At 38.9% G+C, this 24,127-nt stretch overlaps 1 protein-coding gene across 8 annotated transcripts in view; it reads left to right on the forward strand.

Moving 5' to 3' along the window:
• FHIT (fragile histidine triad diadenosine triphosphatase) overlaps positions 1 to 24,127 on the forward strand; it is a 1,742,479-nt gene that overhangs the window by 1,111,524 nt on the left and 606,828 nt on the right. Inside the window, exon 5 of one of the 8 annotated variants that reach the window (XM_072598795.1) lies at positions 1 to 24,127. This exon is cut by the window's right edge and continues 49,387 nt beyond it. The exons of the other annotated variants lie outside the window; for them this stretch is intronic. Within the exon in view, the coding sequence (XP_072454896.1) occupies positions 1 to 27 (27 nt within the window). The 3' untranslated portion in view covers positions 28 to 24,127. 8 annotated transcript variants of the gene reach the window in all.

A 24,127-nucleotide genomic window follows, 5' to 3' on the forward strand; every position in this document is an offset into this window, starting at 1 on the left:
GGGCAGTTGGATGGACAAAAGAGATGAGCACAAGCAGCCCTAATGAACGTGCTGAATCTGTATCTGTTTGGCGTTTCTCCCTGGAATACCAGTAAAAGGAAATTAAATCAGCTCACGACAGCTATCTTGCACATCTCACCTGGGAAGGTATGCATGAGGTAGGACAGGCTCTGTTTAACATTAATCAGCCTCTTGGAGTCATTACATTCATGAGGAAATGTAATTCACATGTGATTACTTTTTAATTTACTCTGTAATCACATTCCAAGTGAACGGGCCAAGCTTAAAATGAAATTTAAAAGTCAAATACAGCTTTGTATAAAGAATTCACAATTTTTATATGTACTTAGGTTAATAAAGATTTTACAATAACCATTTGTGACGGAACATATGATAATTTTTTGATGAAAGTTAGTGCCATACCTTAGATAAAATGCATTTGATTTTGATCCAAGTACCCAGCTGGACCCAGGGAGTCTCAGAATTATCCTTTGTGCTGAATTTCCAGCTCATCTAAACTTTATTCATTAAAAAAAATCAGCCGAACAGCTCTCCACCCCAATCCAAAGTTTCAATGGGCTAAGGCATTTATAATTCCTTTTGTACTCGTGAGGGGCCTCCATTTGTGTTATCTGTCACCAGAGAATGTGTATCAGACTCCATAATAACTGACTTCAGTTCATCAATGGGGAAGGTCAGTGCCTGTAGTAAAGTTATCTTTCTCCAAGAGTGCAACATTTCAGCTTTGTGAAGTAACTAAGTTCTTTGAGATTGTCCAGTAGTTCATAGTTAACTTCAACTTTGAAATTATATGTTCAAAGACATAGGGCCAGCCAGATAGCTGGTTATGTCTGTGGTCAGAATAAAAAGTCTCATCTTCTTTTTGTGCATTTGTGGTAGTTCTATATTTATGGGTATTTCCCAAATGGTCTTTTAAAAACTATTCATTATAAAAACACTTGGGTAGGGGAGAGTTGGTACAATGGGGTTTAGGGTGGGGTGAGAGGTGAGACAGTCAAGGAGACTGGGTGCTCATCTGTTAGGGAAGGTATTCACTGGCACAGTCAATGGAAAGTTGAACTGGTTGCTCTTTTAAGTTCCATCCAATACTAAAATTCTAGCAGAGTTCATCAGACGTGTTGCTGTTGAATCATATTTCAGTTGTCTGACCCTTCATGACCACATTTGTGATTTTCTTGGCAAAGAAACTGGAGCAATTTGCCATTTTGTTCTCTAGCTCATTTGACAGATGAGGAACTGAGGCAAGCAGAGTTAAATGACTCAACCTGGATCCCAGAGCTAGTAAATGTCTGAGCCCAGATTTGAACTCAGGAAGATGAGTCTTCCTGACCTCAGGCTGGCAAACTATCCACTGTGCCACACAGCTGCCCTTTCATCAGGCATAGAAGACAGCTAATGAAAAGTGTCTAAAATGAGCATAATTTGATGGGCACCTCTGGTTGGAGGGGTAGTCACACAATCCTAAATGTCTTATGACTTTGTTATGATACCTTAAAACCAAACTAAGACTTTTGGAACACCCTATATTTTGAAACTAAAAATAAATTACTGTAGTCAAGTCTTTCTGTTGATCATATCATATCAATCCATTGACTCATCCATCAATAAGCATTTGTAGAGTGACTTCTATGTATCAGGAACTGTTCTAGGTGCTAGGGATACAAGTAGAAAGAATGAAAAATCCTTCCATAAAGCTGATACTCTAATGAAGAAGACAAATATATACAAACATCCTTCCTTCCATCCATCCATCCATCCATCCATCCATCCATCCATCCATCCATCCATCCATCCATCCATCCACACATACAGCCTAAATATAAAGCCAACGAATACAAATGTAGACAAAACAATTAAACACAAGGCATTTCGAGGAGATCACTGGTAATTGGGAATATAAGAAAAGGTTTCATACTGATCATAATGGACTTACATCTTAAAGGGAGAGAGAGATGCCAGGAGGTAGAAGAGAGGAATACATCCCAGGTATCTGGATAATTGAGAGCTAACTCTTATGCCACTGACAAAGCCCAGGGTCTCTCTGATGGTACCATGAAACTTTATGGTCAGTGGATAGAGTGTTGGAACTGGGAGTCAGGAGAACCAGGTCTCTAGCACCTAGCTGTGAGACCTGGGCAAGTCACTTAACCCTTGTTTGCCTTTGTTTCCTCATCTGTAAAATGGGGATAATAGTTCTTGTGAGTGTTAAATGCGATTCTAAGTATAAAGTAATTGGCAGATGTTAAAACGAAATATGTGCTTACCATTATTATGAGGTATAGGAAGACACATGGAGTCATAGAATCATGACCATGAGGCTAGAGAGGGACCTTCATGATTATCCCCTCCAGAGTTTCTTAACCATCTGTGTGTCCTCACTCCTTGGCCAAGTCTGGTGCATCCAATGCATCCACCCTTGTCAGAGGGTTTTTAAATGCATAAAGTAAAATACATAGGATTACAAAGAAAAAGAATTGTGTTAAAATAAAGTTATCTCTCTCTCTCTATATATATATATGTATATACACACATACAGATATACACATATACATACATCTATATAGATATTTTAAGTTCACCGCCATCAGATTAAAAACTCTTGATTTTTTCCTAGTCTCTCCACTTTAAAGATAAGGAATCCTTCCATAGATGGTCATTCTTCATTTTAAAAGAATTCTTTCTGTATGGGACAGTTGGCAGGGCTGGGTCAAATGCCTCCATCCACATACACTGTGCAGAGGAAGCTCGGAAGCTGGTGAGGAGGTAGAAAGCATCTCTGGGTCCCTGGGGATGTGAAACCTCTGATCCCTGGGAAAAGAGCCTTCCATGGAGGTGACTCAGGAAACCTCCAGCCTCCTCATGGAATCTGAGCCCCTGGAGCAGAACTGAGTTGGACATCTGTCCCTTCTTGAGATTTCTTTGTTTCATCCGAAGTCAGCAGGAAATCTCTTCTAGAAAATTAAAACAAAGCCCCACTGCCTCTCTTTTCATTTGCCATTAAAGATGTAAGGGCCTGATGGAGCTTATGGCCTGGATTTTGGTTTCTCTGCAAACAGCAGCTGAGGCAGGACAGGCACCCTCCTGGTATTTCCATCATTCTAATGCATTATGGCCTGGGGCAGGTCACATCTGGGGCCTGAGGTCTCCTCCCCTGGAAGGCATTTAGAGTCAGACCTGCCTCTTCACTTGGGGGGAAGATTAATTGGTAGTTTTGGTAGAGTCTTAAGTACTGTATAAGGTGTTAAATATTTTCTAAGTGTACTTTGTAAGTTAGACCTTTAAAATATCACATTGGAAGTTTCTGAGCTTTGCACAAAGTTGTGTATTTATGTGTGTGCTGTTTGATGTTTCTGATGTTGCCATCATACACTGCATTGGGTTTCATTTGGAATCTCCCAGGTTGTTTAGTATGCATGACCACTTCAAAAATGACCATTATGTATTTGCTGGCAGGAAAAATGATGAACTAATTGATAAGCATTTGGTCTAGAAACCCCTTCATGGTTTTCTGTTGTACAGTACAACCGACCACATGCAGGGGGATGTTGAATAAATGCTATATAATGGTGGTGGTGGCAGCAGCAGTGATGATGAGGGATCCATACAGGTAATTGTTTTTCCAGTTCATCTTAGCCCCACAACTAGGGAAAGAGAGGATGGATCATGAGGAAGAGCATAGGAAGCCAAGATCAGGGGACAGAAATGGGAGTATTGTTCAGCTATGGATTGATTAGCTGACCTTGGAGGTCCCTTCTAACTGGGAGATTCAATGATTCTGTATGAGACCCATGAATACATCAGAATTGAGGGTCCAGGTTAGGTGGTAGTCAAGAAAGGGGCTCCAGTAAAGGACAAAGTGAAGAAGGGAGTGAGAAACCCAATTCTTGGGCATACACAAATATCTATAAGCATTTATGAAGGTTCTCTACTGAGAATAATTATCACAATAGGAATTCTGTTCATCCTTCGTTGCCGAAGAAGACCATGCCATCAGAGAAATGATGACATGACTTGCACTTGACTTTGCTTTGAGTGAGAGAGGGCTGTGCAGGTCACCAGCCTCACTTCTCCTCCAGAGCCACCTGAATCCAGTGACCAGATATTCATCAGGATGACTGGAGATGACCCAGGATGCACTGGGAGACCTTGAGCCCTTTAGGTCAAGGTCTTTGCAGGTATTCATTTAGGGTGAGGTAAGGCCCAGTCATTGAATAGGTCTGTTTAAGAAGTAGCCATGGCATGGCCCCTTTAATGAGGCCAAGAAAAAGAAAGACATCAGGCTGTGGGGGAAACAGCAACAGTTACTACTGATGATCACGCTAAAGCTAGGAGGGTCCAGGAGTCCTCAGGCAGGGGCCCATTGGCATCCCAGCTTCAGAGTGCAGTAGGTTTAAGGTTTTGGGAAAGGACAGGACAGGACAAGGGGTAGGGAAGGGAAGGGAAGGGAAGAGAAGGGAAGGGACCAGTAAAATGCAACTCAACTGGGCATCTTTTGGGCATCCAAATTTGCCTTCCTTTGGAGAGGAGAAGGAAGGGGAAGGGGAGGCAGACAAGGAGAGGAGGACCTGGGTCTCCATTCAGCCAGCTGCATCTGCTCACAGGATTCTGTTCTTTCTTCACTGCTGAAGAAGACCATGCCATCAGTAGGGACAGAGAAGAGCCCAAAGCCAGGAAGAATGTGGGAAATTCTCAGTCTCCCAGTGTTCCTTAACCTTGCACTATTGATGAGAAGATGCCAACTTTCTCTGGTAGGGAGAGTTTCCCCATTCTGAAATTCCTTAGAATTCCCCAAAGGAATCATAGGTCTGTCCTGAAGCAGGTGAATGGTTAAACCTGGCTGAAGGGAGTTGGGGGGGTGGGACAGAGGGGAAGTGGAGTAATCAACATGTGGGAGGAAGAATTACAATGTTCCAGGAGCTCTGGCCCTTGGTGCAGTGGGAGGCTGGCTCCCCTAACCCACATCAGCTTGAATGGCTGGGAAAAGGCAGCAAGATGGATCAGGTGCAAAGTGGGAGTGAGCCAGGTACCTACCTGTGAACCCTAGAGACAAGGCTGTAAAGGGCTTGGATTTAAAGTAATCAAAGGTGAGGTCTGGAGAGCTGCAGGTGGAATTCCTGTCTTGGGGAAAACAAAGCTGCAGCCAGACAAAGGCACTTAAGGAGCAAATCTGAGAGCCGAAATCAAATTCCAGGAAAGCCCCCTCAAGAGGGAAGGATAAGGTGGAGCACAGAAGAGGGGTCTTAGCTTCCAAGTTTGGCAATTAAGCTGACTCGGAATCCCAGTTGCTTATGGTTAGAAAAGGCCTCAGAGTTTTGACTCTTCCAACCCTCCTTGACCTTACTGGGTTGTTGCATTGATCAATAATGGGGCTGTCTTATGCGCCTGCCCCCCTCAGCCCCATCTCCCTTAACCCCTGAAGTCAACAGCAGCTCTGCTAGTCCATGCCAGGCAGAGAAGGCAAGACAGCTGAGCATACTGCATCCACAGCTTCTCCTTTTTGTAGGCAGTGTTCTTCTAACTGCCTGATTCTGCTTCTTTTCCTTCTTTGGGATTTCATTCATATAGGGAACTGTCCATGATAAAACTTGCCCCAGCAGTGCAGGTTGAGACCTCCTCTCCAATGTAGAGTCCTTGAGAGTTGTGTAGATAAGACACTCCAAACACTGCTTGACCAAGGGAACCAGGTAAAAAAAGTAATTGGGAAGTATTTAACAAAATAACTAAAAGTACAGTATGATATATATGATGTCAGTTGCTCAGGCATCTGTTTCTATTTGATTTTTACACAGCTGCCTAGATCAGTGAAAAATAAATCAACTTCCCCAGGGTCACACATCCAGGATATGTCAGAGGCAGAGGGAGAACTCAGGTCTTTCTTCCTTACATAGTTTGAATTATTTAGTAGACTATAAACTCGAGGAGGGTGGACAACATTCCCTTATTTATTTGTCTGTTTGTTCATTCATTCATTTATTTATCTGTCTGCACATTTATTTACTTGTTTCTTCATTCATTTACTCCCATTCCTTTCTATCTCCTAACCACATTGAATATTGCCTTGTTTGGAAGTAGATATTAAATAAATATTTTTTGAAAGAAGGCTCCTTCTGCCCATAAGACAATAGGATCATGCCTCTAGAACTCTAAGGGGATTTGGAGGTGATCAAATTCCAGTCCCTCGTATTAGAGATGAGGAAACAGAAGCCCACAGAGGTGGTAGGACTTGATAAAACTTGCCAGTAGAACTAGAACTCTAACCTAGATTCCCTGAGAGTTGGGATCATTTTATCATTGGTATTTATATCCCCAGTACCTAGTACTGGTGCTTGACACACTGTAACTGCTTAATAAATGCTCACTGATTGAAGGAATGACTATTGTTGGGTTCGACCTTTATTTCTGAAGAGGGCCATCACATCAGAGAAATTATGACATGACTTGAACTTCACTTTGTTTTGAGCAAGGCGGTGCAAGGTCACCAGCCTCACTTTCTCCTCCTGAGCCATCTGGATCCATCAGGGTGACTGGAGACAGCCAAGGATGCAGTGGGAGGACTTGGCCTTTGTGGCTAACGTCTTTTCAGGTATTCACAAAGTACCTTAAAGTGAGGTAATGCCCATTCAATGAATAGGCCTTTTTAAGAAGTAGTCAGGGGATAGCCCCTTTAAATAGAAAAGAACAAATGAATGAATGAATGAATGGATGGATGAATGAATAAATCAGTTTGAGAGGGGCAGAACTCTCAGGGTTGTTGTTTCATAGAGAAGCAGTTACTACTGACATTCATTCTAAGCTAAGAGAGTCCACAAAACAGCCACTAAGTAGAGCTTGGGCTGGGACCCATTGTTGTTCAATCTATGGTCTTCAGAGTGCACTGGGTATAAGGTTTTAGAAAAGACAGAAAGAGAGAGAGAAAGAGAGGGGGGTAGGAAGGAAGGAAGGAAGGAAGACAAAAAAGAAATGTAGCCAGTAAACCCCAAGTTTTCGGGGCAGTTGGCCATCAAAACTTGCCTTCTTTTGGAGAGGAGAAGGAAAGTGAGAGGGAGAGTTTGAGAAAGAGGATGAGCTGAGTTATCCAACTAGCTGGCTCCATATTCAGGCAGCTCAGCTTACTCACAGGTTGTGTTTGTCCTTCATTTTCAAAGAGGATATGACATCAGAGAAATGATGACATGATCGTTGGTCTATATTGTTCCCCTGTGTTTGTGCTTGATCAAAGTGATCACAGAATTGAGCTGGAAGGGAGTTTAGAATCCACTAGGTCCAACCTCTCCATTTTATAGATAAGGAAATTGAGGCATGGAGAGATTGTTAATTTTCCATGATCAGATGAGTAGTAAGTTCCAATGGTGGGATTTGAACTCAAGGTCTCTAATTCCAATTTCAGTGTTTGTTTCTATTTGTACTATGCTGCCTGGTGAAGCTTGAGAAATCTTTGAACAATAACTTAAATTGCTTGTAAAACCAATTCCTACCCAAGACCTTACTTTCATTATCATGGTCAGACAATGTTTAGCTAGAACATGAGCCATTCTGTGCCATTTTTTTTCCTATTTTCCTGAATTGTTCGTATGTGTCACTTTCCAGATATTGGACAGATGTCATGTTGTCTTCTTGGATCTTTAGAGCATTTCTTCTCTGCAGCTCCAGGGAGACTGTATGGGGCCATAGGAACTTGGAGTCATCCAGGCTCATCATCTCATCATTGTACCAAGGGAGAAATGTTCCCTGCTGTCAGCGTAATTCACTCTTCACCTTTGGTGTGTTTACCTCCTTGTTGATTTTTTTTGTACTCATAATCATCATTATATTGTAGGGAGCGAGAATCTGCTATATCTGAGAAAGGGAAAAAAACAACTTTAAGCAGCCTATTTAAAAGACAGCATTAAACTTTCCAATTAGAATATTTTTTCCAACTCTAGCAAAGTTTTTGAAATTAGATTGTGTAGGTATTTGAGATGACCTGAGATCTTTGCATGAATGCATGTATGATTCATAAAAAATATACTGTGCAGAAGAATATATGGAAAAGCATTTGATAATATTTATCACTCTTTGATTCTGCAAGGTTAAATTCAAATGTCATCCAAAAAGCATGTCATAACTTTAAAATGAATGTTTGAGCTCTGAATGCAGAAAAGCTTGTGCCATGTCGTTTGGGGTCAGGTTCTTAGACTATGTGGACTCATATGGATAAATGTTGTAATAAATGGTAAGAATGCATTCATCCCTACTCTTACTGATCAAAGCAGGAGAAAGCACTAGGTATGGTAAGAACAATTAATTATAATAGAGAGGTGTACTGGACAGAGAGCTGGCTGCAGAGGTAGAGGTATTTTAAAATCTTTTTTATACTGACTGTATGACTCTTTGCTAGGTCACTCAACCTCTCAGTGTTCCCAGGCAAACTCCTCAAGACTGTAAGACACAGAATAGTGTTCTACATTGGAGAGGAGAAGATTAACTTAGCACCAGGAATTCCCTACACTGAAGAAATCATATATCTGGCTAAAAAACAAAACAACATATAAGAAAAGAGGCAAAACATTTGGCCAGTACACCAAGTACTTCTTGTTGTATGAATCATAGGGTCCTCATATTGTCCATGAACAGGCTTGGATTTTTCCATGGCTTTCATGATTTCTTTGGGATGGGTGGCCTGTGCATAGGTACTGCTCACAATGTCTCTGCTCCATGCTTTCTCATCTACCTAATCTGCCTCCTTTTCCTAGTCAAATCCATGGGCCAACTCTGAAAAATTATGGGTCCATATGATGGTGATGAGGGATACTAAGGAACAATAAAAATTTCTAATTTGATATAAATGTTCATAATTAGATATCAGGCATTTTTAGGAAATCAAGGTTTAAGGGATGTTTAAGGTTCCTCCCTTCTCTAGGAATTGCCCTCCTTGGAGTGATTTAAACACCTAAGAGCTATGTTACCCTACTCATTTTTATGAATGGATGAACTCAATTGTTGGACTGGCTTGTGCCTTTTGTCTTATAAGATATTCAGAATGTTGGAGTACTTTCCCCCCCCATTTTTTCCTTAATCCTATTTTGATGCCGTACTATATTTGTAACCTTTTCAATATTGCCATGCTAAAGAAATTATGTTACCAGTCTTAGAAAAGCAATTCTGTCTGTTCTTGAGGAAACAGGAATAACACAGTCGAAAAGAGAAAGTAGGGCATTATTTTGGTTGTGTGACATCATCAGTAAGTCAGTTAGAAGCCTGAATTTCCAAAGGTTGTATGGAGCCTTCCTTAGGATCCCATGACTAGTTGGTTTTTGTGCTACAGTTTAGCATCATTAATATATTCAAGAGACATGTATTCATGGAGGCTCAGTCAACTTTTAATGACACTTTCAAAAAGTGGTGGGAACAGCCATCAACTGATCGAAATGTGGGTCAGAAGCATTCCTAAAGGGAAAACATATTCTTGGGTCCTTTTCATTTCTTTGAAGTCTTCCAAAGTGGCAGCTCTGACGCAGAAATAACTCCCACCCCAATTAGCTGGGCTGAAGAGCTTGATTATCAAGAATTTAACAAACTTAATCCTAAGAATATAGAATGTTTGGGACTTAGCTCTTAACTTCTGTCCTCTACTGCTCACCTCCAAGCCCCAGCATTGCTGAAAGGGATATGTGTGGATTTTTTCTTTTTTTTAAACATTCATTTTTTATTCTGGATTACACATTTTCTCCTTCCCTCTAGCTTCTCCCCACCCATTAAGAAAGCAAATAATATAATACCCATGGGTTAAGAGTCTTCATCATTTCCAGAACACTCATATTCAATCAAAACCAGTTGACTGAAACTTTATCAGTTCAGATGTGTCTCCACAAATGAATCAAATAGCCAGCAGTGTTTACACATAGAATATCAACAGCCAAGGGCCCTTATGAGAAGTTCACAATTACAGATTTCAATCTGAGAGTTAGCTTAGAGGGTCATTGAGTCCAAGTTCTTTATTAACTTCCTCACAAGATGGTTAGGAAAGGAGAAAAGTCAAGATCGGGGTGTTCTGCAAAACCACCCCAGTGTATGAAACCCTAAGCCAAAATGATTGATTGTTGGAAGACTCCGGTAAATGATACCGAAATTAAAACATTAAATGAGTAACTTTAAGCAAAATTACATTGCCACATGCAATTTATTCAGCAGTGGGAAAGTAGAGGATTTTTAACAAATGAATACTACAAAGAGGGCTGATATCTGATTGAGTAATATAACCTTCCTCCCCAAACCCCCTCTCCTCAGAAGCTTCAAAATTGAATGCCTGTCATTCGTTTCATCATTTTGACCTGTCGGAGAAAAAAAAGCGTCAGAACTGATCACTGACTATCCCTTTTAACAGACAGAAGCCTGTAACTGAGAATATTTCCACTGCAATTTGAAGGCAGTGGTTGTTTCAAACTGGCTCTCAAGGGCCAGGCTCAAATAGAAATGCTACAGGCTCCACAAGGGAACCAACTCTTGGCTGGGCTGCTGCTCATTTATGCCTTGTGAACTGAACATAACAGGACCTCTACCATGAGCATCAGTGTTCCTCCTCGGGATGACTAAGAAGAAGTATTTTTAACATCTACAACGGTACCCTGTGGCTAGAAGGAAATTGTTCTATGAAAGTCAGGTCCAGAAGGGCAGCATTTGGCAAGTCTACACTCTTAAGAGCATACAAAGGATGTGTGTGTGTGTGTGTGTGTGTGTGTGTGTGCGCGTGTGTGCGTGTGTGTGTGCACATGTGCTGCAGTATTTGTCTCTGTATTAAAATTTTAAATTTGAGCTGAGAGGCTGATGTCCCTAAAAAAGTCAAGTAGCCTGGATATTCTATCCAATAAGGCAGACACATTTTATTGGTGGAACTTTACGGTTTTTGCACCCCTCTGACACACCATAATTTTTGTTGGATACTGCTCTGTCCAATATACTTATTGGGTATTATTGGTTATTGTTGTTGTAATCTGGGTCTAGACTACCAACTGTATACGAGCATTATGAAGGCTGGGTCCCTGACTTATCTAAGCTTTATAGCTCCCTATGTGCCTAGCAGCATGTTCTGTACATATTAGGTACTTTAAAAGAGTATTCAATCAGAGATTTGGTACTGGAAGGAAGGTTTGTGGTCAGTCAACAAGCATCCATTAACTACCTACTGTGCGTTAGCAACTTTGTTAATCCCTGGGGATATAAAGAAATGAAAAAGACAGTCCCTGCTCTCAAGAAGCTTAAAGTCTAATGGGGGAAACAACAGGAAAACAATTACATTACGTACAAACAAGATACTGACAGGAGAAGTTGTATGTAATCAGTAGACAGAAGGCTTTAGTATTGAGGCAGGTTGGGAAAGGCCACTTGTAGAAGGTAGGATTTTAGCTGGGACTTGGAGAAAGCCCAGGAAAGTAAAAAACTAAGTTAGGCCAATTGCTTCTTTACTCAGATGAAGTGAAAAAGAGGACCGGAGAGATTAAATGACTTTTCTTGTGGTCTCACATATATAATTAAGAGTCATTGTTTGAACCTGATTCCAAATTTGAATGTTTTCCACTATACCAACCTGACTTTCTAAAAATGTTTGTTGAAGTAAAATGAATTTTTGAAATTATTTATTTGATTTTAAAAATTCATTTTCATCAAAATTTGATAGAAGCCAAAGAAAACATTCCTGAATTTGCAGCAAGTAATAGATTTTTTAAAAAAGTGACATCAAGAATCTTCAAAGTAAAGACAATGTCTGGCCATCTGAGGAATGGCCATAGAGTTAGAGGGTGGGACCTGGAGCCAGCAGAATCGGGCAGGCGTGGGTTCAGTTCCATTCTCTCACACTTACTATCTTTGCGATACTTCCATGTTCACAAACTGAAATTCCCTTATCTGATCACAGTCTGTTGTCATTCTACGTCTCCCTCAGCCCTATTCTTTGTCCTCACTGTTATCTCTCATCCCTCAGTTCTTTCTCAGCCTATCACCACTATACTGTTCACTCTTCTTCCTTCCATATCTTGACCGCTTAGTGAGCTAGTTCCCTCTTCTTGATTCCTTTGCCCTCTCAGCCTATCAACAATCTTGCCCTGCCAAGTCTTAGCCTTGCATTATTTCTACTATCTTGCTGCCTTCACTCTTACTCAGATGTTCCTGAAGGAAACTGGAGAAATCACAAAACTGATTGACTAGGTCCACTACAAATTCATGTTATATAATCTGAATTTGGCCATCATTGGGGTAAGGTAATCTTTTTATCATTGATTCAGTTTTTCTCTCCCCAAAGTGGATTTTGAAAACCTCACCCTTCTCCAAATTTTGCATGGCTTCTCCTTCCCTCACCCTCTAGACTGAGAACCTTGCTTTATATTTCAGTGAAAAAAGAGGCCATTCATTCAGCATCTCTTTTCTCCTCTCCTCTTCATCTTCTATTACCCAGATGCCACCCTCCAATATTTTCTCCTTCACCTTTGTTTCACATGAAGAGGTAGCCCTACTCCTTGCCAAGGCAAACCCCACTACATGCCCTAGTAATATCCCACTCTAACTTATTTTCTCCAGCAGATTTGCCCCTTTATTATCTCTACTCTCTTACTATCTTTAATCTTTCTCTATGGACTGGCTGCTTTTCTGCTAAGTATGAATATACCCATGTTTCCCCATCTACAAACCCCTTCCACTTCTATCCCCACTACCTGCCACCCTAAATCTCTTCTCCATAGATGTCTCTGTTTATTTCTTCTCACTTTCTTCTTTACCCTTTGTATTCTGACTTCTGACCTCATCATTCAACTGAAAGTACCCTCTTCCAAGTTACTGATGATCTCCTAATTGTATAATCCCATGGCCTTTTCCTTAGTCCCCATCCTTCTTGACCTCTCTGAAGACTTTGGCACTAACCTTCACCTTCCTTTCTGGTTATTTTGTTCATTCAATATTTTCATGACTTGAATCTGTTTTGATTCTCCTCTTATCTCTTTGGCCCTTTTCAGTTGCCTTTGCTATATCTTCATCTAGTTCCTACCTGCCTACCATAAGTATCCCCTATAACTCCCTCCTGAGCATTCTTTTCCCTCTATACTACTTTGCATAGGGATCTCATCAGCACTCATGTGTTCAGCTTTAATTTCTATGCCAAGAGTTCTTAAATCCATTTATCCACCTTTAAATTCTCCCATCTCTAACTGCCTATGGATATCTTGAATTGGACATCCCACAGACATCTTAAACTCAACATATTTAAAACTGAACTCATCATCTTCTCCCACTTCGGATGCCAAATTGAGCTTCGTGAAACACAGATCTGACCATGTCATTCCCCTATTCAACAAATTCCAGTGGTTCCCTGTTGGTTTCAGAATAAAATGTAAAATTCTCCATTTTGCATGTAAATCTTTTCATCACCTGCCTCCTTCGCACATTTCCAGTCTTCTTACACTTTATCCCTATCCTCTTATTCCATATTCTGTGATCCAGCAACACTTCACCATTCCTGAAATAAGATACCAAATCTCCAGACTGGCCATTTTCTCTCAATGTCTCTCATACCTGGAATTTTCTCCCTCTATGTCCCCTGGCCTCCCTGATTTTTCCAAGTTACAGGTAAATCTGAGCTTCTACAGGAAACATTTGCCTGTCCCCTTATTGCTTTCACCTTCCCTCTGAGGTTATCTTCAATTTATCTTGTCCATAACTTGTTGATACATAACTGTTTGCATATCATACCCCCATTGAGACTGAGAGCTCTTTGAATGCAGGCACTGTTAAATGTCAGTTATTATCATTTCATGATGGAAAATGGGGATGTGAAACTGGTAATGGAGATTTGGATAGAAATTGTGTAGAACAAAGCATACCTACTTTAAATCCAGAACCTATCCTGTTTGGTGAATAGATTCTGTTCTGAGGGGCAGGATGGCCTCATGCATAGAGTATTAGAGTCAGAGTCAGAGAGACTTAGGTTTGAATCCCACCTCAGACACTTACTAGTCCCTTAAGCTTTTTAGACTTGATTTTGGATATGTGTCAAATGAGAAGACTGGACCAGATGATGTTTTATGTCTCTCTGAACACCCTACCTATGATCCTACCATTGACTGAATGACCTACTGATTCCATTGGGTATTTATTTTAAAGTCAGATTTTTAAGCACAACCAATTAGAAAGGGAAAATGATAAGCATTCAAGTAAATGGTTGCCCAATTTTAGTATTTTTAAGTGTCATTTTTCTAAACCAAATATGGAGCTCCTAAGGCATGATGAAAAAGGATAGAAGAAAAAGGCAGTGGGTGAAAAGAGGCCTGATCTTGACACCAAAAAGACCTGAGTTCAAGTCTCTTACATGTACTTGTCCCTGAATTTCTGAGTGTTCTAGGCAACTCCAACACTTAACTTTTCAGAGAAGGTGCTGACCTTCATCAGTGAAGAGGAATTCCTCTTCTTTGACTTCTTATACCTGTGAAATCCCAGATCCAATCCCTTTCAAAGTCTATGAATCATATATCTTTGGATTCCCAGTTGCTCAGTACCTTGCATGTAGTGGACACTTAATAAATGTTTAACTTCAATTGAAATGCCTCCCTTAGGGACATATTTATTTGTCTGTTTGTTTAGAGCTACTGACCTCTGGTACTTCTGAGTTGTTACTCAACATGACATTAGAAATGTAGTCATTAAGGAGGCATAAAGCTTCATGTAGATAAGCCAGTTCACGTTATTATCTTAATCATACAAAATGAGCTGAAATTGCTTGGTAGGTATGGTACGGATGTATTTATAAGGAGCAAATAGGGGACAATTCCAGGGAGTAATTTACCATTTCTCCCTCCACCCGCCATTTTCATTGTTACATCCTAATAACCTTTATATCTACAGTCATAATATAAACCTCCCAAAGCAACCAAAGTAATTGTGATTAGAAAATAGGATCTGATCAATAGAACTGAGTCATTATTACTGGTCATGCTAAGAAAGGCTGAATTATATTTAGAGGGGAGGGATGCAAATGAATGAGTCAAATTAGAAAAGACAATCCTTTTCTTAAATCAGGGTTTTCCACTGTCACTGGGAAGTGCAAAGTACATTATTCTTGATACCCAGTGATTTGTATTGAAATTGGACAATAAATCTGTATACTGATACTTCTTTTCTGTGTTCTGTTTGATTGCGCCTGTTATGGTCTCAGGGTAAATGTTGCAGGCAGAGTTGGCCATCCATATCTCATAGGATGCTACTCTGAAAACTGATAGCACACTCCCCACAGACCAAACACCAATTAATGTGGAAATATGATCAAATCTGGCAATCATTACTGTATGTAACTCTGATGCACAGGCAATCTCATGGGGGCTCTGATGGCAGTGACAGTGAATAATTTCTGAGCCCTCCTTCACAAAGTCTCATTATAAAGTTGTAGATAGACTTTAAGAACAACCTTTTGTCTAAACTTCAACATCATTGCCGACTTTAATTTTGTAATATCTGCCATATTTTCATTCATATTTCTTTCTATTTTATTTTACAAAGCCAACCTAATGACAGGCTTAGGCTGTGTTGACTCAAGTATAGCATTAGGGGACTTCAAAGTTAAGGTCTGATTCCAGTGAGGGTTGGATTTTGTTTTCCCTGAAAACCATTGTTGCCATGTGTAAACAGGCACGCGAAAAGACTGACTGTCAAACAATTTACTATTCTGTTCCATAGAGACCCTCAGGAGACAAAAGAGGTTGCTTTGACCTTGTATCATTGTGTTGCTGGGCACGTTTTAATTTTTTCTATAGCAGGCTCTAATTACGATCCCTTTCATTTTTCATAAATTACGTCTGAACTCTAACACCGTTGCAAACTAGGGAAATGTAAAAGGATCACATGGCCTTAATAAAAAAAAATACCTGAGAAGGGAATTTTTAAAAGCTCCCATTTGAATGTCATTTGTGTGAATTAAAAGTACAGTAGGGAAATGGGGGGGAATTTTTTATTCTTATTATTCCAGGTTTGTCATTGACAGTAGGCATAGCCAACTAATTTTAAAATCTTTTTGCATGAATTTTTTTTCTTGTTTCTAATTCTTCTTCTCAGCTTTTTTCTAACCCATCTCACCACCTTCTTTTCCTGTTGCCCAAACTAATATACTACAGAAGGATTAATTAGAGGTTGTAAGTCTTACAGCAAATGTTCAGTACTTTGTGCAAGATCTTTCTCTATGATTATCACTATTATTTTAACAATATAATGTTAACTTATAGAATTAAAGATAACACCACTGGAGTACTTTCATTGAGACACAGACTTATGATTTGATGCTAGGATATGCATCCTTTTTTTTCAATAGTTTGAGTTTCAGATATCCAGGGGAAAAGCCATGATAGTGGAGGGAAGGAAGCACTCAAGAGAACTATCCCATAAGTCCCCTCTAAATAAGTTTAAAATAATGACTCAAATCAAATTCTGAAGTGGTAGAGTCAACAAAAGGTCGGGGAGACATTCTTCCAGCCCAAGGCAACTTAGGAGATCAGAGAGATCTGTAATACAAGGGTAGAGGCTTGCCCAGAGCCCACATGGACAAAATACCAGTGGTGGGAATGGGTGGTGACCAAAGCAACGTTAGCTTTAGGAGTTATCATGCCAGAGATGGTAAGGGGACCTGGCAGCTAGTTAGAAAGCTATTACGGGAGACTCCTGTGCTAGCACTGGGACCAGATACTGTTTGGCAACAGCATTGCTTGTACCTACTTTTGGGTCATAGTTCAAGGGCAGAGAGAGGGAGTAGGAGCCCTAAGAAGCAGTATCACCTTTGGTCACAAAGGATTAGGGACCAGGAGAAACAGTATAGATTGAAATCCCAAGATATCATGGTCCCTTACAGGGCAAGGACTAGAGTGAAGACCAGGAGAACAGTGACCACACCTCTTATCAGCTCACACCACCTTGGAAGCACCAAAAACTTCCAACCCCCCAGAACTAGCTCTGTGTGAAAACAGCAGTGGAAAAAAGTCTAAAGTTTAAGATATTTCCCCTCCCACCTACCACCCTGTGACAGGAACAGAGACCAACTTTAACATATAATTCAAAATCAAGAAATAGGGTGGAAAAATGAGGAAATGACAATAATAACAAAAGAATCCAGTGATTAAAAGATACTAGAGTGACAGGGAAGATCAAGACACAAATTCAGAAGACAATGGTGAAAACAGCCATGAGAACATCAAAGTAAAAAAAAAAATGAAATGAATATAAGCCCAACAAGAATTCTTAGAACTAAAAAATATTTCAAAATCAAATAAAATTGGTAGAGAAAAAAATAGTAAGAAAACGAGAGCAAAGGAAGAGAATTATGGAGAGAAAATTAACAGGTTGGTAAAAAGGACACAAAAAGTACTGAAGAAAATAACACCTTAAAAACCAGTACTGGAAAAAGAGATATAAAAACATGCTCTCATGGAAATAACTATTTAAAAAGCAGAATTGGTCAAATGAGGAAAAAAGAGGTTCAAAAGTTCACTGAAGAAAATAATTCCTTAAGAATTAGAATTGGGCAACTGGAAGGTAATGACTCCATGAGACATCAAGAAACAATAAAACAAAGTTAAAAGAATGAAAAAAAATAGAAGAAAATCTGAACTATCTCAAAAAAACAATTAACCTAGAAAACAGATTGAGGAGAGATAATTAAAGAATTATTGAAATACCTGACAAGCATGTTCAAAGAAAGAATCTGGACATCAAATATATGTATGTGTGTGTATACATATACATACACATAGATACATATATATGCATATATACACATATGCACACATCCATATGTATATGTATGTATATATGCATATGTGTGTGTGTATATATATATGTATATATCTTTGTATGTTTGCATGTAATATCAAGGAAAATTGCCTTGATATCCTAGAACCAGAGGGTAAAATAGAAATTGAAAGAATCCACTGATTACCACCTGAAAGAAATCCCAGAATGAAAACTCCTAGGAATGTTATAGACAAATTCTAGAGCCCACAGGTCAAAGAGAAAATACCTCAAGTAACCAGAAAAAAATCATCCAAATACCATGGAGCCACATTAAAGATCACACAAAATTTAATAGCTACTACATTAAAGGGGCAGAGGGTTTGGAATATGATATTCCAGAAGGTGAAAGAGCTTGGATTTCAACCAAGAATAACCCTGAAAACAAAACTGAATATAATCTTTCAAGATGGGGAAAAAGAATATTTAATGAAATAGAGGACTTTCAAGCATTCCTGATGAAAAACCAGAGCTAAACAGAAAATCTGACTTCCAAATACAAGACTCAAGACAAGCATAAATATGAAAGAGAAATCATAAAGGGCTCAGAAGGGTTTAACTGGTGCATGTAACTTAAAGATGGTACATGTAGCTCTTAAGAACTTCATCATTATCAGGACGTTAGAAGGATTCAGCATAAAGAAAGGGTTCAAGAGTAGGTTGACTATGTTAGGATGATAGCAAAAAATGGATAGGCAAGAAAGAGGAATGTCCTGTGAGAAGGGGAAGGGAGAGGAAGAATCGGGAAAATTATCACATAAAAAAGGTACACAAAGAAGGACTTTTACAGTGGAGGGGAAAATGTCCTCTTCAACCTATCTCACATCTAAATTGATTCAAAGAAGGAAATACATGCATAACACATACATATATATATACATACATACATATATGTTATATACACACACACTCTCTCTCAACTGATGATAGAAATTTATGCTACCGAACAGGAAAGAAGGAGAAGGGGATAAGAGAAAGGGTGTGTGTGTGTGTGTGTGTGTGTGAGAGAGAGAGAGAGAGAGAGAGAGAGAGAGAGAATTGAGGGCAAATTAAAGAAGGCAGTGGTCAGAAGCAAAATAGACTTTTGAGGAAGGACAGATAAAAAGAGAAAAGGATAAGCAGAACAAAATAAAATAGAGGGAAATGCACAGTTATCACTCATGACTATGAATGTGAATGGGATGAACTCACCAATAGAACAGAAGTGGATAGCAGAATGAATTAGAACCAGAATCCAAAAATGTGTCACTTACCAAAAAACAAAACAAAACACTTGGAATGAAAAGAAACACAGAGTGAAAACAAGGTGCTGGAATGGAAACTATTATGTATCAGCTGAGGTTAAAAAAAAAAGGTTGGGTAGCCATCATGATCTAGAGAAAGCAAAAGAAAAATAGACCCAATTAAAAAGGATAAACAGGGAAGCTACATCTTGCTAAAAAGCATGCTAGATAGCACCAAATGACATAGCATCTAAATTCCTAAAGGAAAGGTTAAATGAATTATAGGAGGAAATAGATAGTAAAACTATCCTAATGGGGAACTTAAACTTTCCCCTCTCAGTTCTAGATAAATCTAATTATAAAATAAATAAGAAAGAAGTTAAGGAAATAAATGAAATTTTAGAAAATTTAAATATGATAAGTAGACCTCTGGAGAAAATTAAATAAAAAGAGAAAGGAATATACTTTTTTCTCATCTGTACATGGCACCTTCATAAAAATTGCCCATGTATTAAGATATAAAAACTTCACAAACAAATTCAGAAAAATAGAAATATTAAATGCATCCCTTTCAGAACATAATGCAATAAAAATAACATTCAATAAAGGGCTATGTCCACATAGATTAAAAATTAATTGGAATTTAAATAATCTAACCCTACTGAATGAGTGAATCAAAGAACAAATCATAGAAACAATCAATAACTTAATTAAAGATAATGACAACAATGAGACAATATGCCAAAATCTGCACAAGGCAGCCAAGGTAACACTTAGGGAAAATTCTGTATCTCTATACAAAGAGATATGTTATACATCATTATTACACATCAATAAAAATGAGAAAGAACAGATCAATATATTGTGCATGTAGCTAAAAAAAAAAAAACAGAAAAGAACAAATGAAAATCTTCAATTAGACCAAAATATAGAAATCCTGAAAATCAAAAGAGTATAAAAGAAATTTTTAAAAATAAACTAACAAAAATGATTGAAAACTAGATTTATGAATAAAAAGCTAATAGATAAACCATTGGTTAATTTCATTAAAATAAAGAAGAAAGTCTAACATTGCTATCAAAAATGAAAAGGTTAAATATACTACCAGTGAAGATGAAATTAAAGCAATTATTAGGAGTTATTTTACCCAATTATATGTAGTAAATCTGACAAGCTAAGTGAAATGGATGAATATTCACAAAACATACTATAAACTGCCCAGATTGCCAGAAGAGGAAACAGAATATTTAAATAACCCCATTTTAGAAAAAGAAATTAAACAAGCTAACAAGGAGTTTCCTAAAAAAAAAAAATCCTTAAGTCCAGATGGATTTAAATGTGAATTTTACCAAATATCTGAGGAACAATTAACCTCAATACTAAATAAACTTTGAAAAAGTAGGTAAAGAAGGAGTTCTGTGAATTTCCTTTTGACACAAATATCATTTTGATATCTAAACTAGGGAATGGTGAAAATGGAGAAAATTATAAACCAATTTCCTTAATGAATGTCAATGCAAAAAAATTTAAATAAAATGTTAGCAAGTTGATTATAGCACTATATCACAAAGATCATATACTATGCTCAGGTAGGATTTATATCAAGAATGCAGAGAATGCAGTGTGTAAAAGCCTGGCAAGGTAGGTTGGGGTCAAGCAGTAAAAGCCTTTTAATGCAAGAGGTATTTCTATTTGATCCTGCAAGCACGAGAAAGCCATGAGAGTTTTTGGAATAGGGGATTGATATGATCAGGCTTCTGCTTTCAGGAAATCACGTTGGCAGTTTTGTGCAGGATGAACTGAAGAAGGTTGAAACTTGAGGCCAGGAGACCAATTCAGAGTCTCCTGCATTAGGCCAGGTGAAAGGTACAAGGGATGAAACTCATAGTTATATGAATTAGATTGAAAGGAAGAGATGTGTGGCATGTTGTGAAAGAAGAAGCACAGAGATTTGCTAATCTGAATGGGACACCTTAGGTGTCCCCAAAGGAAAGAATTAGAGGCACTGGTTTCACTTGCAAAGAGGTTGGATATCATGGAAAACTTTCTAATAGGAAAAGCTAAGCCCAAGTTGAATGGGCTGCCGAGCCTCAATTTCTGACAGATCAGAAACAAGATGGCGGTGCGCTAGTTGACTTCTCAGGTTTCTTGAAGCTCTAAATCTGTGATCCAATGACACAGACATGGAAAGGTATATAATAAGACCCATATATTAACATTACTTCCCTAAAAGTAAGAAAACTATCAATATGCTTTTTTTTATTTTAGCAAAGAAAGCATCAGATGTGTCATCTACCATTTCTTAATACTTCATTCAAGTCAATTCAACAAGCATGTATTAAGCACCTGTTCTGTGTGAGGTGCAGCTGTCGGTGCTGGAGTTACAAAGACAGGAATGAACAACATTCTTTGGTGGAAAAGACCACTTTTGATCTAGGGTTTCATTTTTATTTTCTTTTCTTTTGAATTCACGCATCTCCCTCTGAAGAACTCCTCCCAAGGAAGATTACCAACTTCTTAGCAAAGTTCTTTGGAATCCTTAGGGGTTGATTTAGGTACCTGGGATTGCACAATTAGCATGGGATAGTGAGGACCCTTGAACCTAGGCCTTCCTAGCTCCCAGAGAAGTCCCCCCTCCCCATTCATTGTGTTATACTACCTCTCCGTTAAAAACCAATTATATGAAATCAATCTTGGGTTAGTTGCAACATTTTGATTTTACATACAGGTGTACTTTGAGGGGGAGGCTGTTATAAATTACATAGTCTTGTAATTTAATTGCAGAATATGAATATAGCTATTTTATACTCCTGACGATTCCCTCCCTCCTCTGCTCCCCTTGTCACCCCAACTTATTTTCATTACAGTCATTCAGACCTTTGGTTGGATCTTTCTGCAAAGAGGGTCACAAATAACCCTCTCCATTTCTTTTCTTTGCCTCGTTCATTATCAATGCTGTTAATTTACATTTTGTATTTATATTATTTTTTGCACATCAAGGCCCAGCAAATACTAATAGTCCTATTTAATGAATAAGCATGGGAGACTGAATGCCTCTGAAATGTACATAAGACAAAACTCCCTAAGGCTGCATAATGATTAATAATATCAATAATTTTATTTATATACTATAATTTTCCACAGTCACCTTCCTCTTTCCTTTTCACTTTAAAATGAAAGATCCAAGAGTCTGCAAACATTCAGGGCTTTTCTCTTTTGAACCCCTGGTTTCTGCGTATGTTTTATGGTGACTGTTTCTGGTGTGGGAGAACCTGAGTCAGCAGCAGAGATGGAACTGATAAGAGAAAAGTCCAAAATCAGACTTTGACGAAGAAGGTAAGATTTTTTCTGAAAACTGGAGGGTTGATGCAGAATTAGGCAAATTAGCTCTTTACCTCTCATTTCCAGTTGTCTTGCTTCCATAGGCAATGCATGTTATCTGCCTTGAAGCTTTCTTGGCTTCCTTCTAGTCTCAGCTAAAATCCTAGCTGAAGGCTACAAAACACTCTTTTCCAGTTCTTAATCTCCGTGCCTTCCCTCTGAGGTTACCCCCAGGTTATCATGTGTGAACGTGTGTGGGTGTTTACACCTGGATGTTTGGTTGTTTTCTCCATTAGACTATGAGCTCCTTCAAGGACTGCGCTTTGTCTTTGTATCCTCGGAGCATAGCATAGTGCGGGCACCTAGTAGGCACTGAGGCAATGCTGGTAGCTGACTGATGGTATTCACAATATTCTGGCCTAATAGTCCCTGGATCTTGGCTGTCAGGGAGGAGGTAAATCTCTTCTCCTCTTCTTTAGGACCATTGCTTATTTTCAGTTATTACTCAGTGTTAACCTGAGATAAAGACCAATACCAAAACAGCAAAAACTAGTCTTTTAACCAAAGCAAGGGAACTGCAGTCTGGGGCCACCAGGTTGCATCATGGTGCAGGAGTGCCCAGGAGGGGCAAGGGGGCAGGGCAAAATACATGTAAACATAAAAGAAATCTCATGGGCTCCCCACAACCCCATCCCTCCCCAGCCTCCAAAAGCTGTTACATAAGTTGTTTTGCAAAACAACTGAAAGTCCATAGAGAAGGCTGGGGGTGCCTCTAGAGTGGTAACAGCTGGTCATAAGTGAGGGAGGGGCTTATGGTTTTGACTGTTACATTTTGACTGGTTTTCATCACCCCCAGGCAGTTTATAGCTCAGGGATCCGGCTAGATTAGCTGCGTTCAACATCAGTTTGAATTCTTTTTAGTGATCCTTTCATTGCATTATGAAGTTTGCTTGGCATCAGTTCATATAAATCTTTCCTTATTTCCTTGAATTCTTTATATTCAGTATTTTTGTTAACGTATAATAGTTACATTCTGTGGTGTCCGTATGTTATAGTTCCTTCAACCATTCCTTAATCATTGGACATTCACTTATGTCTCTATTTGTCTATCTACCTATCTATCATCTATTTTTCTATTTATGTCTCTATCTACCTATATGCTGTGTGGGATGGCTCAGATCCCTGTTTAAATTAATTACTCAGAGGCCTCTCAAAGTGATGACAGAAAGTTTATTTATTTGATTCTCGAGAAGTGGGACTATCCTATACCAGTTCACCTGGAGTAGGAAAGCCGAAGACAAAGGAGAAGCAGTGATATTTATAGACCCTAACGCAAGACCCACCTCCCTCCACTGACCATTATCCTCATTGGCTGAGAATATGATGTTGCATTCTGGATGCGAAATCTAACCAATCCCTTTTGAAGTGAAGACATCGAAGAATTATGTAAGTTTCATCCAATCACTGAGACCCTAATGTACTACACAGTTTTATATCCTTATATGGAATTATTCCACTCTAAAAATATTGTAACCTTGAGCCTCTGGGTCTTACCTCACCCCTGGGAGAAGAATTACAATCTGAGAAGTCTTCACTAAACCTATTCCATTCAATGCCTATCTATCTGTCATTTATCTATCTCTCTATCTACCTACCTACCTATCATCTATCTATCTCTCTACCTACCTACCTATCATCTATCTATCTTTCTATCTACCTACCTGCCTATCATCTCTCTATCTACCTACATATCTATCATCTATCTATCTATCTAT

Source organism: Notamacropus eugenii, chromosome 3, assembly GCF_028372415.1.
Source record: "Notamacropus eugenii isolate mMacEug1 chromosome 3, mMacEug1.pri_v2, whole genome shotgun sequence".
Lineage (NCBI taxonomy): Eukaryota > Metazoa > Chordata > Mammalia > Diprotodontia > Macropodidae > Notamacropus > Notamacropus eugenii.